General features: G+C 44.1%; 1 protein-coding gene across 15 annotated transcripts in view; it reads right to left on the bottom strand.

The window, feature by feature from the left end:
- LOC120727269 (triple functional domain protein) overlaps window positions 1–18178 on the bottom strand; it is an 81974-nt gene that overhangs the window by 35763 nt on the left and 28033 nt on the right. For 14 of the 15 annotated variants that reach the window (XM_040021505.1, XM_040021506.1, XM_040021493.1 and 11 more), the window contains exons 3-8: window positions 10992–11066; window positions 7444–7558; window positions 5641–5833; window positions 1897–2001; window positions 1483–1679; window positions 957–1197 (exon numbers count right to left, since the gene is read on the bottom strand). In XM_040021505.1, the coding sequence (XP_039877439.1) occupies window positions 957–1197; window positions 1483–1679; window positions 1897–2001; window positions 5641–5833; window positions 7444–7558; window positions 10992–11066 (926 nt within the window). The other variant, XM_040021507.1, reaches the window with a different exon arrangement.

The raw sequence follows: 18178 nt of genomic DNA, 5'->3' as shown, positions 1-18178 counted from the left end.
TCGCTGGAGGATCCGAAGGACCGCCCCAGCCTTCGTCGTCTGCTGGAGGGTCCGAGGGACCGCTCCAGCCTTCATCCGCCTTCGCTGGAGGGCCCGGGGAAACCGCTCTAGCCTTCGTTTGTCTTCGCTGGAGGATCCGAGGGACCGCTCCAGCCTTCTGCGGCTGGTGGGCTGCGTGTCCGTGTTTGCAGCTGGTGAGCTGCATGTCTGTTTTTGCAGCTAGTGAGCTGCTCGTTTGTCTTCGCTGGAGGGTCCGAGGGACCGCTCCAGCCTTTCGTCTGTCTTCCCTGGGGGATCCGAGGGCCCGCTCCAGTTTTCCGTTTCCACTGGAGGACCCGTCCAGCCATCAGCGTCGCCCTCGGGGACGGCGGCCGGTGCCGTATGGGCTGGACATGGAACAAACATTTTTCGTTGGGGTTGTATGTTTTAAATGTTTGTTTTTTTTGGGTGGGGGGGTATGTTACGGTTTGGCGTTGGCAGTGTATTGTTTTAGGCGTTTTATTTTGGCGTGACTGTTATGTGTTTCCCGTTTTACTTTGAAGGTCTGTGTTATCTTAGTGTGTTCAATTTACGTGTCCCTGTCTCGTCAGTGTAAGCGTTGCCCCAGCTGTGTTTCCCTCTTGTTGTCCATTTCCTGATTGCTCCCTCTAGGTATTTAAACCCTGTGTTTCAGTATGTCATGGTCGCGATCTTCCCCCCCGTTGTAAATAGTTTGGCGCCTTGTGGTGTGATGTAAATAAATATCATATTTTGCTTTAAAGAAAATAGTTGTTGATACTTTCGTTTTGGGATTATTTTTGTGGAAGCCCGTATTAGTCTTTTTTATGAGATCGCCCTCCTTAAGAGCAGTGAGCTTGGGGGCCCTTTTTCCCTTTTTTCTATTTTTCCTGAGTTGCACGCCGGTTGCCTAGGCCGGGGTGTAACACATCACAGCTCACAGAGAACCATCCACAGACCTTCTCTGCATCCTGCTCGAACAGGCGCAGCTGGAAACACTGATCCAGTTGGAGCTTGCGGACGTGCCACGCCTGGTGGAGGTGCTGCCGGGTGGAGTGCAGCTTGTCCAGCAGCTGGGTGATGCGCGGCACCAGGCCTTGGGTGTCCGCGTTGCACACTCCACTGCCGCTACTGCTGCTGCCGCCGCTGCTGCCATTGCGATTGGAGAAAGACTCGCTGCTCTGAATGCGCTGGAGCAATCTGGAAACAGATTTGATGTTTGCATTAACATCAAAGACTTTTTGCTACTGCTTCAGTCAAGCTAGCCTCCATTGTTAACTGATAACCCCAAAAAGGAGAAAAAAAGGGGAAAAAGAGAGCACTGCCCAAACTCTTGATCACGCTCCAACCTGTTGCCCTGTCCATCTTTCATACAAATGATCTGGATTCACATACACAACCAGAACTAAGACTTAAAAACAGGCATTTCTGATACATTATATATGATATATAGAAAGATGCAGAACCACTGTTTTGTTTTTTTACCTTTGCCCTTCAGTGTCCAGTTCCTCTATAGGAGCTTTAATGACTTTCTTCTTCAGTGTGGCGTGCTCTTCTATCATCCGTCTGGCTCCTTCCAGGTCTTGGGGAAAGTCTTTCCTTGACACGGTTTCCTGCATCTCTTCTAGTCGAGCCAGCATCTGGGTGGCATGGCCAGAGAAATCCTCAAATGCTACACGCACCTGGACGGAAACACCAGCAAACAAAAAAAACACTGAGTTATGGTGACCCACTTATGGGTAGTTTGGTTGACTGTCTTAAGAAGGAAACAATCAGATCAGAAAGAAGAATAATCCTGTGTCCACTTGTGTCTTAATCATCCGATTTGGACATCACTGGGGATTTGGGGGATCTTGGCACAGACAGTCTGAAGTGACAGGACGACTAAGCTGATCGTACCTCTATCCACTCTTCGTGGTTGTAGTCCAGGCTGCCGTCAAAGTCTGCTGTCAGCTGAGAGGGGTCCACCACTTTCGTCAAGCCTTCGAGTGACACCATGGTGGTCTAGTGGAGCGAAAAGCAAAGAACGAGGGTTTAAAGGAGGGAGTTCAGGTGGACACTTGAGTGGTAAATGCTTCTAATCTTTCACCTTCTGCCGTTTTTCGTTGCTGAAAAGTACGATTTTTATTTACTCACAGAAAAGACATCACTAACATCTAGTCCTCTTCCCCCCCCCAATTACGGCAGAGTTGTCTCTACAACTCTGCTGTTGTAGAGACAACGTGGAGATCGCGGAGCTTCTGCTGAAGGTCACATCTCTATGTGACCTTCAGCAGAAGCTTCGCGATTAATAACATTGAGATGCTGCTAATTTAAGCACACTCCTCCCATCTACCAAAGAGATCCTCCCCAAACCAAAATGTTGTCTTTGAGACTTCAAAACTCAGAACTAAACCTTTAACAGCCCGCCGCAACGTTTCTTTGCCTCCTTGATGTTAGACTTAAGTGAATTTCAAATCCCCAGCATGATATCAATTTCAGTGATACGCCGAGGAAAAGTCTCCCTGTGTTGCCTGTGTTTCCACCTCCGCACAAAACACCCCCACACACATGGCCAGAGATGGATGGAGTCGGAGCGATCGCTTGGATAGGCTTTGTGTAGGCCAAACAATGCAGAGATGCACTGTTGTCCTTGGGTAAAAAAGCACAGCGGCTCTTGCCAGGGAAAAATACTGATGCTGCCGCGTTCGCTATTGTACCGATTTGTACTCTGCTGAATGGAGCGATAGTCGGCCAGGGACGTTTGGGTAGCATTTTATGCTTGTGCTGAACTGTGCCATTTATCAACAATCGAACGGAAAAAAGAGAGATTGCGACCGGCTCTCTGAGCTTTGCTTTCTTTGTGTATGAACTGACCACAAAAAGGGAGGAACATGTCCTACTTCTGGTTTCTATTACACAAAGCGAGAGAAAAATCCTTGATGCACACACTGAATGCTGGACGCTCACACACATACGCAACTGTAGTCCTAGCAACAGCCCTATATCAATTTTGCATGAAGAGTGCAAGATGAAAACTTCTGAAATCTTAATAAAACATAAAGCATGGACAGGGGGGGATGAAGCCTGCACATGAATACACATGCACGCTATCCAATCAATGCCTGTGCGGCATGACAGACCGGTGCATGGATAACTATAACGTTCCCTGTGGCTATTCTTCCTATCAAAAGATCAATATGATATAATGAGACTACAGTGAGGTCGTGTTCATACACGTGTGAGCAATCACAGTAAATTTCCACACTCGTGCGTTCTCCTACGTAGCTATAATCAGAAGCTAGAGGGGAAAATTTCCACTCCGTATCAGAAAAACGCACTGCATAAAAAACCAATAAAGACAACACAGGAGCTTATGCCAACCCAAGTTTCACCACAACAAATGAGAGCTGATGATCATCGTAGTAAGCAAGGCTGGCTAATGACAGATCAAACAGGGGGAGGGGAATTGTTATTCCGCTCTCATCGGAAGACATTTACTACACAGGCTTGTAATCAGATGAAGTCGAGAGCTCCGCTGGTGCACATTTCAGTGTCGAGTTGATGACGACGAAATGGTCAGAGGGTAAAAAATAAGCCTGTTCGTGTGAACGCATCACTTAATTAGCTGTGAAAATGCCTTCTATCGCTTGACTGACAGCATAACGAATACTCGTCCTCGTGATCTGCAGCGAGCCGTTTTTGGGTTCGATGTGATGAAATGTTTTTCCCTATGGCAGACAGCTGGCTGGTGGTGTACGCACCCAAAGCAGCGGGGAGAGGAAAATAATGAAATGTGCTGACAATGAGCAGCTCGGGGGTGTGGAGGGAGGGGCGGCGGCAGAGCGGTTGTTATCACAGCTCAGCTGACAGCAAATTGGAGGGAGGTGAGGGTGGGGGCTTTTTAAAATGCTTTTGTGACGAGTTCCTTTAAAATGCCAAATGTAAAACTGATACGCTTGAGAACAGGCAGCTGTGAGATATATATGCTCACATATCAACTGCAACAGTTCCCTTAAATCAGGGATGTCAAACTCATTTTACATTGTGGGAAACGTACCGCCCACTCTGAGCTTCAGTGGGCCGGGCTGGTGTAAAGAAGTTATTTTAACATAAAAAGAAGTGCAAAATAACACATCTCTATGGCAGAAAACAGGAACTTTCTTACTTTTAATTGTTTACAACTTATTAACTTTGGTCTAGTATGAATGGTGATGGAGGAGGTCCTTATCAGTAGAAAAAAGCAACAAAATACAGTTAAAAGTCCAAAATTGATGCCCTCCTTCACACTTCCCAAAGTCAACCAGTGAGCCGGACTGGAGTCTTTGGCGGTCCGATTCTGGTCCCGCTCCCCTGAGCTTTATGTTTAACGCCCTCGTCCTAAACCTGCCTCGCTTTATAGACCGATAGAAATCGTTAGATAATAATTTTTAATCCTTCTGAGGATTAAGGTGATGTACACTGGATGAAAAGGGTACTTTCGGCATGTAGATGGATACTTTCATTTATCCGAGCTCAGCAGTAAGAGTTCACCGGGCAAGGTCTGTGTCTCCAACCGTGGATCTTTTGGATGTAAGGTAAACGTTTAACCACTATGCTGTGGACACGATGATGACGACATAGAAACATCTGTTTATTTCAGTGTTGCAAAACTGTGTACACCAGTGTTTATTTCATCATTTGGATGGATTGTTTTCCACTTTAAAATGCAAAATTTTAAATGTAGAACAAGTCCTTTGTATGTAGTCATTATATTATTTGACAGAAAATGTACTATACTGTTACTTTTAGCACAATCAGGGTATGAGATTTTGGTCATCCAGCCCTGCCACCTACTAAACCCTCTCGCTCTTATTTTGAAAGCTCAGTCTCTGCTAAACATCCAACACCTGCCGACAGTCAAACAAACTCAAACTCCACCAGCTTGGACTGCAGCTGGTGACGCCAGTCCTTGTTCTTTTGGGGCCACTTTAACCAGAACCTGCAGCAGGTGGAGGTCTGCTCCGTGCGCCGCTATGCCAAGCTCACCGACCGAGGCTGCACAGCAGAACGAGCATTAGCAGCTGCAGTCCAAGAAGGCGAGACTCCCTGGAGAGGCAGCTGATTATTGCGAATGTTATTGCTTATCGCATAACGTTTATTAGAGGGAGGGAAAAAAATGTAATGAAATTCTGGACAAATTCTGAGTAAGAATTTAGTTGACGGCAATATTGTTTCCCCTTGTTATTTATTATTCCCCTTTGCACCAGGGAAATAAAATAAATCTTCATTTAAAAAAACAAAAAGAAAAAACAAATTAACCCGTTTTAAAGTCTTTAAGCTCTTGATTGATAAACTAGAGCAAAACTGATGCCACACACTCGATAACTACCATCTTATTAGGTGATTTCAATCAACATGGCTGATATCTGCTCATATTTGGATGATAAAGCGCCGCATCACCAGTGTGAATAGTACAACCCCTCCACAAACAGAGTCCGAGTCTTTAAATATAACAGTGTTAAGATCACTGATTAATCTGGCAGTGCGAAACAAACCAGAACCTGTTATTTCAATGAAAATCACTGTCTGTTGCTTCTATTCACTCAACAGCTTCCAAAGCCATTTTTGAGTAAGACATCGAAATATTCTATCACTGCCTCGAACACTGGCTCAACATCCTACCTCGAATTCAAACTTGGAGCTGCCGAAGTTGGTCCTCTGCTTCTGCCAGAAGTTGTCCGGTTTGATGATGAGCGCGACGTGGATGCAGGACGGGAACGACTCCTGTAGGATCTTCAGCAGAGGCTTGATGCTGTCCCACTTGGAGCCACGCATGTCAACAATGACCGTGAAGCCATGTTTACACACCTCCTCGCTGGGATGGACAGAGGATGGAGGTCGGCGGGAGTGGGAGGAATTAAAGAGAAGAGATGGAGAGTGGGCATGGGGTGGGTGGGGGGAAGGGGGCCAAGAGAGATTGGTGAGAGTTTAATCCGGAGAGAGAGAGAGAGACAGAGATGACAGTCGTGGGAAAGGATGAAAGAGGGATGATGGAGAGGAAAGGACAGATGGAAGAAGGAAGAATAGAGAAGAAGAGGAAAGAGAACCAAAACAAACAGTGAGATGACGCATTTTCTATACTGTGAGAAGCCTACGCAGCAAATCCCACACACACACCCACGCACCCCTATGCACACACAGTCACACACACACACCCACACGTACGCAGAAACCTGCGACGAATGAATCACAAACGCATATATGCATACATATATATGTATATATATAAAAATACAGTTCAGCCCGTTTGTGCATCAGCAGCCTCTTCCCCCTGTGGTGCTCTGCTCTGACCATCATCATCTTTATTATCGCTGCACAAGCTTGCATACACGCACTGAAGCTGAAACCTGTCACAGTTATCTGACATGCCACAACAAACAGAATTTGTCTTTAGGATTCAGAATATTTTGCAGCTCATCTGCCATCTGTCCGTTTCCATGTACCACAAACTCAGATCGCTGCGTTCCCTTCTAGTATGTCATCGTGTTGTTTAAAAAAATAATAATAAAAAATACATCACTTTAAAATCTTTCCATCACTGCATCCCTAAATACCTCCATCCTTTCCCAAACCTCTCTCCCTCCCTCTCTCGGTGGAACAGCTTGTCGCTACACACACAGTGTGCAGCGATGTACAGATGTTCCCTTTCACAAACACAGGGATGCCAAAAACCCCAAAGTTAAGAAAGATGTGCAAGATGTGACACGATGACGTGAGGTTTTCACAGCCCAAAATTCAACTCGGAGTCTAATTTAAAAAAAGCAAAAAAAAAAGCAAACATGCATAATGTTATGGAGGTGAGTGTAGATGAAGAGGGTGGATGCTTTTGAGAGATATGCAAGGAGGAGAAGAAGAAGCAGCATGCCGGGTCAAAAGGAAGGAGAAGGAGGCGGATGAGCGACGCTTTACCTGGGAGGTGAGGAGCTGCTCGCCTACAGGAACTGCTGCTGCACTGCCTCGGCTACTGCGACACTTTGTTTTGCTTTCATACACACGCTCGCTTGCTCCCTCCCTCACACACACACCTCCTCACACATGCGCTCTCCATCTCTGTCAGTTTTAATCCTTCCACCCTCTGCCCATCTCAGCAGCCTCCTCTCTCTCTCTGTTTAAACCTCTTTCCTGTTTTTCCCTCTCCATTTCTTTTTCTGTTGCATGTCGCCTCTGTTAGCTCCAGGCTTCTCTTCTCTGTCTCAGCATCTCACCATCTCTAGAAGCGATTTCTGGCAGCCGAGAAGCTGCAGCAAGATAACTGCTCCTGAATTATTACGCTCTCCGTTCCTATCACATGCTCATCTCAGCCCTCTCACGTGTTCGCTTATAGAGCTTTGAGCACTTGCTGTGGGAGTTCATGTCATTCTGAGGCAATGCCACACACACCCACCCACCCACCCACACAAAATCACATGCAATGAAATAAGTAACCTGGGGATGCCGGCGAGGTAAGCGATCAGTCTCCTCAGGTCGTCTGTTCGTATTCTGTCGTGGTTGCTGCGTGATGGGAACGTTAACACAGGACCACCACGTCTGTCTCTGCCACCTGAGGTGATGCACACGCAGACACACACACACACAGATAAAAATTGGAGTAAGAACAAGTGTGTATGTGGAGTTTTGCAGGTTTAGTGGTATCATTTGCACCACTGGAGCATAACAGACATGATCGTAGGCAGTTAGCTAACCAAAAAATGAGCGACAGGCTAGATATATGTGTGACCCCGAGGCCGCTGAACCGAATGCTAAAAAAAATTTAAAATAAAAAACAGAAGTTTTTGGTTTGTTTTTTTTTTTAAAAAAGGACAGGAGATAATTTAGACTGAAAGTGTTTCATCGTTGTCTCTCTGTGCAGTCGAGCTGTGAAAAATGAAGTGGACCTGCTTGCAATGGGCTCGTGGCCACGCTACAGGCTGTTTGAGACTGCACGGCGGCACGGCAGCGCTCACGTTAGCTGATGAACAGCGCGTGCAGCAGTTCTTCACTGTAGTAGTGGTGTGCTTACATTCACTAATTAAGAATAAACACAAAACACAGCTGGTGATGACAATGAAGTTAAGCTTTCATTTATGAGCAAAAAAGGGAAAAACTATCTTAACAGGGTGAAGGTCACAGACGAGAAGTGGACCTTTTATCTTTGACAGAGTCCTGTGCAGACCCTCAGTTCATCCACTGTCTGAAACAAAACATACAGAAATAACCCCTGACGCCCCTCTCTATGACCTCCATTACTCCTGATGAGCTACTAAACACATTTTGTTTTGTAAATGAGCGTCACCATTAGGGCCAGAAAGGAGGAGAAAGCTTAGTTTGTGTTAAGTGAATCATGACACTGCGTAACTCTACAAAGTTTCTTCAATTATCTGCACGATGGCTGAACAGACTGATTTCAGTCTATGTGCAGGCAGGAGGAAACTGTTTCTTCAAATATGAAGATTCCTTTGATTTTCAGTAAACAGAAAGGATGAGAGTGCGATGGCCAAGTGCAAACACCATCCAGGGCAGAAACGACTGAATTATACTGCTAACACAACATCTGTGCAGAGAGCCGAGAAGAACTCAGAGTGAAGTTAAAGATGAGCCCAGCTCAACACAGAGGCAGCGATGAGCAGTCCGGCTTGTAGCTTACATTTCTACCTGCACCTTTTTCTACAGCGCAATCACCGTGACGACTGCTCTAAAGCCTCTCTGGGCTGGTTCTCAACGCTGCTTTGTTTTATTGGCTTTGTGTTCGTAATTAATCGCTAGAAGAAAGATCTTGTGTGCGCACGTGTTAGTATAATGATTTATTTTAGGGTGTGAGACTGTAGCCTAAGCTTGGTAATTATGTGACAAAGCATTTCAGGCCATGCTGCTGAGTAATGTGGCGACCGTGGCTCAGGGGGTTGGGAATCGCATCTGTAACCAGAAGGTCGCCGGTTCGATCCCTGGGCTCTCTGTCCTGGTTGTTGTGTCCCTGGGCAAGACACTTTACCCTACTTGCCTACTGGTGTTGGCCAGAGGGGCCGATGGCGCGATATGGCAGCCTCGCTTCTGTCAGTCTGCCCCAGGGCAGCTGTGGCTACAACTGTAGCTTGCCTCCACCAGTGTGTGAATGTGAGAGTGAATGAATAGTGGCATTGTAAAGCGCTTTGGGTGCCTTGAAAAGCGCTATATAAATCCAATCCATTATTATTATTAAGGTGAAAACAATGTAACGTCTATTATATCAAATGACTTTTTCCTGGCAACGTTTAAGTAAGGCAATGCACTGCTTTAGAAACAAAGTAGCGAGTCATTTGTGACACACCATTTTTGTGCACGGCCCAACATTGCTTGTAAATGGCTACATGGTAGCATTTAAATGTGCAGTGTTCAGGTTCTCAGTTAGTCGCCCCTTTTGAGTCACATCTTCTAAACATCAAGATGGTAACGCTGGTGGCTACATCCATCTTCTATGTACAGTCTATTCGCATAGCCATAGCTACGTGCCTGACCTCACCTGATGTCACAGAGCCCAATGTTAAAAAAACAAAACAACTACTGTCTGGATTGAAGCATGTAGAGCAGTCTGAAAGGGTTTTGTTTAGACTGAGCATTTTCTGAATATTATTAAAGCCATATCTAATATTAACACTGCACTATAACAGAATACGACACAACAAGGAGAAGCAGAGTCTGTTCCTTTAAAAGAACAGAAAAGATAAATAAATAAATCAAACATGTATATATGATTGGCTCTCTCCAAACAGCAAGCAAGCCAGATACATACATTTTGTTATGCAGAAACTGTGCACTGTTTTTTTGTACATTGTGTTTGAATTCTGCAGTGTTTGTTTGTGATATTTTGTGATCTTTTAAAGGATTTTTCAGACCTTTTATCTCCTCTGCAGACATATTTTGTGCTGTAATAATATTTTGCTCCTAGTTTCTGGCCACTTGCAGAAGAAGAAGGCTGCTTCGCTCACGTGGGAACTCATAAACACAGGCCCTCTCTGCTCAGCCCGCAAATTAGTGAGTTCAGTCGGGTTGCTGTGCGCCTGTAGGCTTGACCCTGCCGCTCAGAGGAGAAAATCAAACGCTCACGTGGCAACAGACAAACATGAGAGAGGGCGAACATGGCCGATTTATTAAGGGGCCAAATTGGGGATAATAGGCTTAGCTTATTTACCCTGCTTTTCACTAGCAGCCCCTCCTCTACCTTCATTTCAAAGCCAATTATTCCACCAGTGTCCACTATGGGAAGCTGGCAGTAAGTCATCTCCATGGCAACGCTGCCCTGACTCTCCTTCTCTCAATTTCGCTGTTTGTCAGAGTCCTTTTCCTCGTCATTGTGTTTCTAACTGTGACCTTCTCTGCCAGCGCACGACGCACACACCGATTTCACTTTGTTATTCCATTTGGCTCTTTGGAGATCTGAGTGCTTGCATTTGCACGAATACGCACAAACGTAACAGTAACACACACGCACTCAAAAAAAAAAATGCTTTTGTGTGTTGTGCAAATAATCCTGCTGGATGTTCTTGGCAATCCGCATCTCCAGCTCAGCCTCCTGTGAGTTTTCTCTGGCACCACTCGAGTGTGTGAGTGCGAGTGTGTGTCGGACGTGGTTGTGTTCCTTGGGGGGGGGGGGGGGGCTGCTGTAGCTCTCTACGCTAACTGTCCTGCTGATGACAGTCAAACAACAGATATCTGTGTGCATGTCAGCATGTGCGCTGTGTGTCAACTGGGTGTACACGCGTGTGCTTAAAGACAGGTCAAGAGCCAAGTGTCTGGGCCTCAGTCTGACCCCTGCACAGCTTGTTACTGTGTGCGTGTCTGTGCGCAAGAAAAAGAGGAAGTCAAAAGTACAGCTTAATACCTAGCAACTGTCTGTGTGTGTGTGTGTATACAAACTAAGTAGTACAAAGTATACATCAGGCTCTATTAGCTTTATTTGCCATGATCAGACAGCAGGGGGTGGTACATTTTTGAGACTAGACAAACACACATAACCTTACCTGACAGAAAGGCAACCTTCTCTTTGAGGATGGGAAGCACCTCCATAGCTCTCATCTCCTCATTTCTCCTGAAACCTGTGAAGAGACGAGGAAAGAAAACATGGGGTTTGAATACAAGAACAAAATTTAAAAAAAGACTTTCCCTTTTTCCCTGTTCTTGTGCAGTTGAAGAGCCCAGATTATTTGGGACAGAGCAGATTTTGTCTAGTTGTAATCTGGTGATCTGCAGCTTTTAAAACTCGGCGTGTTCAGTCCCAGTTTTGGATTGCTTGCATCAAGAGGAAAAAGTCTGTAAGATTCCTGCTCTCACGCTCACACATACACACAATGAGACAGCGGTCAGAAACAGTAATGGTGAGACTGTGAGGCCAGACGCAGAGCTGCTAAAGCTCTTAGTGTAGCAGAGGTGAAACGGGGTAAAGAAACATTAAATGTCACAGGCCACTTTAGCTCCCATCAGCTAGAGTAATAATAAAATGCCGCATTTATTGAAAAAGACTGAGTAGCTGGTGAATTTTCACATCTACCAAACATTGAGTGGTGGAAACGCTTGGACTATGAAGATTAAGCATAAAGGAACCTTTGACTAAACTTTGCTCTGCAGTGTAGCGATTAACATATTCACCTGACATGTAAAAATAAGAGCTTCCCAGTTAGAGAGCACAGCAGACACACATACACAGTTCGTCCCACCCCTGGGTAAGAGAGTCACTGAAAGCATATGTACTGTGTTCACAGTGAAAGCAACCACAGCGGAGTATCCACAGGCGACCAGAGACAAACTTTTCTCAACTTCCAGGTGAGCGACTGATGCAACGACCAATGAGAGTGGCGAATACGGTTCGCATAAAAGTTTTGAATGTTTTACTCATTTATATACAGGCTTTGCAAATAACGGCTCACATACCAGGGCAGAGCTATTACTATGATGGTTACCACGTGGTGACACGGACTTTGATCCTGTTTTTCCAGAGTTGTTTTATAACAACTCTAATTATTCAATTCAATAAGAATATCTTCTATGTCCACGTCACTCTGTAATCACTGCAACTTTGATTGCAAGCAGATTGTGTTGGAGGTAACGAAAATGAACAAGCGGCACTCTGAAAGCGCGAGGCAGCTGGGCAGCATTTACTTTTAAGGGATTAGTGTTGGAATTTTTACATATTCGTTTTGCTTTCTTTGTCCTTTGTAAATGTACAGGTAAGATAGTCCAGCACAGAAGCTCAGACACAGCTATACAGAGGGTGATGTTGCAACTGATTAAAGCTGTTATAGCTCAAGATTCCTGTCTAACTTAAGAATTATAAAGTAGTGTGCTGTGTTTTTATTGGACAGTCATAATGGCACCAAGCGGACCAATCATAGTCGTCACAGTCTACACTGTACTATATATCAACAGATGACTATAACACATGAAGTCTACGGATTGCCAAATTGACTGCATTTTATTCACCTTGCAGGACTATAAAAGTCGGCACCAAAGTGCACAGCAGTCTATCAAACATCTATAAATGTCAACCTCATTGTGGTTTTAGGGGTTGTCAGGGATGCCATATCATTACGACTGACCTTCTAGAAAAGGTGGCTGACAAAATGTTGGAACGGCAGGCAAGAGACAAACACTGTTAACCATAAAGCCACAAAGCAAATGATTCTGGTACATAAGCAACAAAGCCTGCCTCCTTATTAGCCCAACACAGCTGTGTGTTTTAATACCACAAGCACTTCTGTCTCTGTGACTGCAACCCATAAATCCCGGGCAACTCCAACTGACTGTCAGCAACGAATGTAGAAAGCATCTCGACTTTCCTAATTCCCCTTCCTCTATCTGAGGAAAACATGATGATTTCTAAATGGCACGGTTATTGAAGGCCATCGAGCTGTCAGCCACAAAACATGAATATAAATAAAGTTACCTTCACCGCTTCCTCTCTCAGTCTCCCAATGAGTGACATTTTCCTATAAATAGTACTTGCTTGTATTCACTGATGAATCACACAATGGTGGCTGACCCTTTGGTTTCCTCATGAAAGCATAAACTTTCTCTTCATCGCGGCTTCTCCGATACTGCCGGAAAAACTCCTCTGGTGTAGACCATAACGACTGATGTGTTTTACATACTGGTTTGTCTAGAATAAATAATGAGAATAAACTGGAGAAAAACTCCACAGTGATAATGTGGGCTGTAAAACTGTCGCCATGGAAATGTCAAGCTGAACCTCATGGGTGTGACGGTGTCAAACAAGAGACACCTTGCCGGAAGAGAGTGAACAGCTGGACGGGGATAGTCAATAAGAGCAAACCTTTTCAAGCAACTCCTGTAAACACAGAAATCCCTGAAGTGATTAAACCCACGGCCTTAAAACACACACACACAAACACACACAGGCAGAATAAGCCCCAATTTTGTCCTTCAGACAGAGCAGAGGTCTAGTTTATATGACTGATGGCCCAGACGAGTTATATATATAATTGAATCTTTTTCTCTTATTCGCTCCTTGACATTCTGTGTCCCACTGACGTTTGCCTCCTTTTTATTGTCAACCTGGGTGTCAGAGTAATGCTTGATGTATTTTACCGAGTTAAAGTGTGTGTAATGGTGTACATCTATCCCCTTATGGGCGATTCCAGAAATATAACTCCACAGCATGGCAGCAGGTAGGTGTTTGGCAGTAATATGCAGTGTAAACACAGTGTATGGATTAGCACAAAGATAATACAGTGCTGTGCAAAAATCTTGAGCCACTCTCCACTCTTACATTTTGCTAGGAAAACGGGAAATAGGCACACAGAGTTATTGTAACATGACTGATGGTGCTCCTTTGCGTGTTATCCTGTCCAGGTAAGCTTCTACTGCCCTGGCAGTGTGTTTGGGATCATTATCAGGGTAAAGAATGAAGCTGCTGCCAATCAGATGCAACCAGATATTATCGCAAGGTGGATTAAAATCTGATGGTACTTTTCTGCATCCATAATTCCATCAATTTTGACAAGATCTCCAACACCACTGGCTGAAAACCACTGCTCAGCCAAGTTCTTTTCCAATTCTGTATACCTTCTCCCTGTTTCCCTTCCTTAAGAATAGCTTCTTGAATAGCTTCCTAATCCAGAATTGTATTCAACATACTCCTCCTCGCATACAAGGTCTTGAACAATCTTATCTTAATGACCTTATAATACCATATCACCCCATTACACTACTTCACTCTCGGACTGCGGGCTTACTCTGTGTTCCTAGAGTATTTAAAAGAAGAAAGCTGGAGGCAGAGCCTTCAGCCTCTTCTGTGGAACTGGCTTCCAGCTTGGGTTTGGGAGACAGACACCATCTCTACTTTTAAAATCAGGCTTAAAACTTTCCTTTTTGCTAAAGTATATAGTTAGGTTTAGATCAGGTGACCTTGAATCCTCCCTTAGTTATGCTGCAATAGGTATAGGCTGCTGGGCCTATACCTATTGCACTGAGTATTTCTTTTTCAGTCACATTTCTCACTCACTCTGTGTTAACAGACCTCTGCATTGAATCTTTACTTCTTATCAATCACTGGCTCTCTTCCACAGCGTGTCTTTTATCCTGTCTAACCAGCCGCCCCTCCCTGAGCCTGGTTCTGCTGGAGGTTTCTTCCTTTTGAAAGGGAGTTTTTCTTTCCCACTGTTGCCAAAGTGCTTGCTCATAGGGGGTCATGTGATTGTTGGGTTTTGCTCTGCATGTATTATTAAAGGGTCTACCTTACAATATAAAGAACCTTGAGGCAACTGTTGTTGTGATTTGATGCTGAACTGAATTGACAGCCACCTGTGATCATTTCTGATGAGGTTTCAGTGAATAAAAGATGGGTCAACTGAAGGGCCACATGGTTTTCCCTGGATATTCCCACTTCTTTTACCCTCCATTTTTCCAGGCCCTGCAGGACACACTCCACACCATGCAGAGATTTGCCAAGTTTTAGGAACTCTTTGGGAATCACCACGTTGGTGCAAAAATGTGATTTCATTATTTATCATAGATTCAGTTAAAAAAAACAACAAAAAAAAACAAAACAGGCTGCTAATAAAAAACTGCCTAAAGATACGAACTCCAGATATCGACAGACTAAAGTGAGAAAGCAGCCGATGTCCAAGAAAACCTTAAAGCCTTGTTCAAACCCACTTTAAATAAAGCAAAACAAAGACTGGCTTCTTGGAAGGAAAATATAAAGAAATAATGGATTTTTTCACGTACACTACCTCCATGACAGAAAATGTAACAAGCGGTTACTGTATTTAGCTCATTATTGTGCAGTAAGTGTGTAGACACACACCATTGGTATTATTTCCATAGTTCTGGCAATTTTAAGTCAGTTACATTAATCATTTTCCAAGATTTATCAGCTCCAAATCCAGCTCAGCTTCGTGACGACAGAGCTAACGTAAATAATAACACTACCCGCTGCAGAGGAAATTGAACGCAGTACTACAAATTAAACTCAAGAGCCCTACGCTGCGTCCTCTCAAGCACCTTCAACGTGCTCTTCATCTGAGGTACAATCCTGCAGTATATGTGGCACGCTGTCTAACATGTGCAATTAAAGCTGTTAAGAGATCAGCAGAGAGAGAGAGAAAACAATGTAATTCATCTGACTCCATTTTAGTCTTATGGTGTAGTGGTAAACTGGTAAGACACACACAGACGCACATTTACACACAATTTGTTACCGCATATTACATAACAAGTGCTGTAAAGGGGAGGAGTACCGTCTCTGTCATCCCTTTAATATTATTATCATACAATTGTCAGGTCTCTCTTGAAAATGAGATTTTTAATCTCAATGAGATTTTTACCTGGATAAATAAAGGACTAATAAGATTAAATAATAAACAAACGCTCAGAAACACACCCCTCTCGGGCACTGAAGTGTTTTTGAAATTGCACTCCAGTCTCTGGTCTCTGCATGGCGTCGTATTTACGACTGTATGCTAATGAGATGCTAATTCATTCCTGCCACCGGAGGAGATGGATGAGAATCAGGACTTGTCTCTATTTTTACTATTCTTCTCTCCTCTCATTTGTCTCCTTCCCTCCCTCAGGGTGCCACAAAAAACAAATTAGCATGATCAACTACATTTCCCACTGCGCTCCTGTAGAGAATGAGCTTGTAGCTCTTTATAGATGAAGCATGAGAGGAGGGGAGTGCAGACAGAGAGCGCTTGCTCTGGCTCTATTTCTGGGAGCTGCACATGGTCCAGATCCGCTCTCTGAGGAGACGGAGAGCGCTGGGGGAGTCAAACTGGGTTGAATCTCAGGATTATTTATTGATCGCTGCGTTTCAATTCGACTTCATCAAACTTAAAGAGACGTAAGCTTGGGTTGTCCGAGCAACACTTAAAGCCAAAAAGGGATGGTTCCAAAATGTCAAAGAGGCATTCATCTGTCACGTTTGAGAAGCTGCAGCCAGTGAGACATTCACAGTTATTCTGTGGCAGACTGGAGACCTGTGCAGGCTACACCCTGCCTCACCCTACGACAGCTGGGAAAGGCTCACCCCCACCTCTCTCCATATGATTCTGCTGTATCGGCAGCTTTACCTTTAAGTCTCTTTATGAAAAATTAGGACACAAGGTATTAGGAATCGCTAAATGTGCTATCAATATGGGTAAAAGTTAGCCTATTTTTCTCATCTGTCACAGACAGTATGTTCCAACAACACACCGTCATAACAAACAGTGATGTTTTCTACCCTTAACTCTCTATAATGTGAGTGAGAGTGGCTCACTCCAACATGGTCCTCTCAGGCACAAAGCTTTGGCCTACCGACCTGCTGATCACAGCTTCTGTTTACAACGAGCAGCCAATCAGAAGAAAGACGTCTTAAAGTCATGGGGAAGGGAGCTAAGGCAGCTTGTTTCAGGCAGAGGAACTGAGAAGCTGCAGAGGGCACAAGTAAAAGATAAACAGGGATCGTTTTGTTTGTTAACTCATGTAAAGCTAGTGTAGTGGAGTTAGAACTGAAAAAAGTCACTTAAAAAATGTTTATACTTCTTCTAGGTGTTTTTAATGTTACATTGAGTGATTAACACATTAGCAAGAAATGAAACACCTATTCAAGGTATATTTATTGTAAACACTGTGAGAATTTGAATAACAATTGTGAGCATTTACTTGTTTTGACTTACATGACAAGGTTTGGTTGGATTTTAGAAAACTGGGATAAAAATTTTTTCATTTTCTAGACAAAGAGGTGTAAAACATGTGACCTGGGAGCCAGAATTGGCCCAGTAGTGACTTCAGAAAAACTGAGCTGTGCTATTTAAAAAAAAAAAAAAAATCTAATTTTTTTTTTCTTATACAAGGATAACTCAGGAATTAAAAGTGTCTAAATGTCTTTACATTGACAGAAGGCAGAGTTTCACCAGTTCGATCTATCCTATGATCTATATGAGCCGTACGTCCCCTTTGATTGAAGATGAGTTTGACATCACTGATCTAGACCAGCTATGAAAATGATCATACTTTCTATGAATTACAACCTTACGCGACACATACAACTGCTTTGGAACAGATTGTCTAATGCTGTGGTCATCATGTGACAATACGGCCATTAAATTACAAGAAAGCTGCTTTTGTAGCAGCTGCCTACACGCTGCTCCCTGAACATTACCTCGCAGCTTAGCTCGAGCGCGATGTTTATCGGCGCCACTTATTTACAGCAGCGATGCCAAGCTAAATGCTCAAGAAGCGCGCTTATCGAGGTGAACTGCAGCATATGCGCACAAACAGATAAGTCAGCATGTTTTCACCACAGAGTGATTCATCTTCTGAAGCAAAGACAATCTTTGATGTTGCTTGCAAACCTGCTGTCTGATTGGCCGGCTGCCACTGAGCAGGAGGATAATCAAAGGTCAATGAAAAACCTAATGTTGACAAGAGACGAGCAGAAAACCGCTGTGTGTTTGGAAGAGAGTGTGAGCGTGTAAAAAGAGCGCACAGTGAGGCCTTGTAGTTGTTTGAATTTGCTACTGTACGGCGACTTTTATCAGATTAAGGTTTCACGCAGACTGACCAAAACACACATACACACCCACACACACACACCATCCTTCTTATTTCCAGAGTTTATCTGAGCAGTATTTTGGGTGGATTTCTTCTTTAATCATCAAAAGTAAAAGGTAAGTTTAAAGACACAGCCACCCCATCCTCCATCACCTCC

The sequence above is a fragment of the Simochromis diagramma genome, unplaced genomic scaffold, assembly GCF_900408965.1.
Source record: "Simochromis diagramma unplaced genomic scaffold, fSimDia1.1 OVJJ01000753.1, whole genome shotgun sequence".
In the NCBI taxonomy this organism is placed as follows: domain Eukaryota; kingdom Metazoa; phylum Chordata; class Actinopteri; order Cichliformes; family Cichlidae; genus Simochromis; species Simochromis diagramma.
The sequence above is the reverse complement of the archived record's forward strand: the minus strand, read 5'-3'. Positions and strand labels throughout refer to the sequence as shown.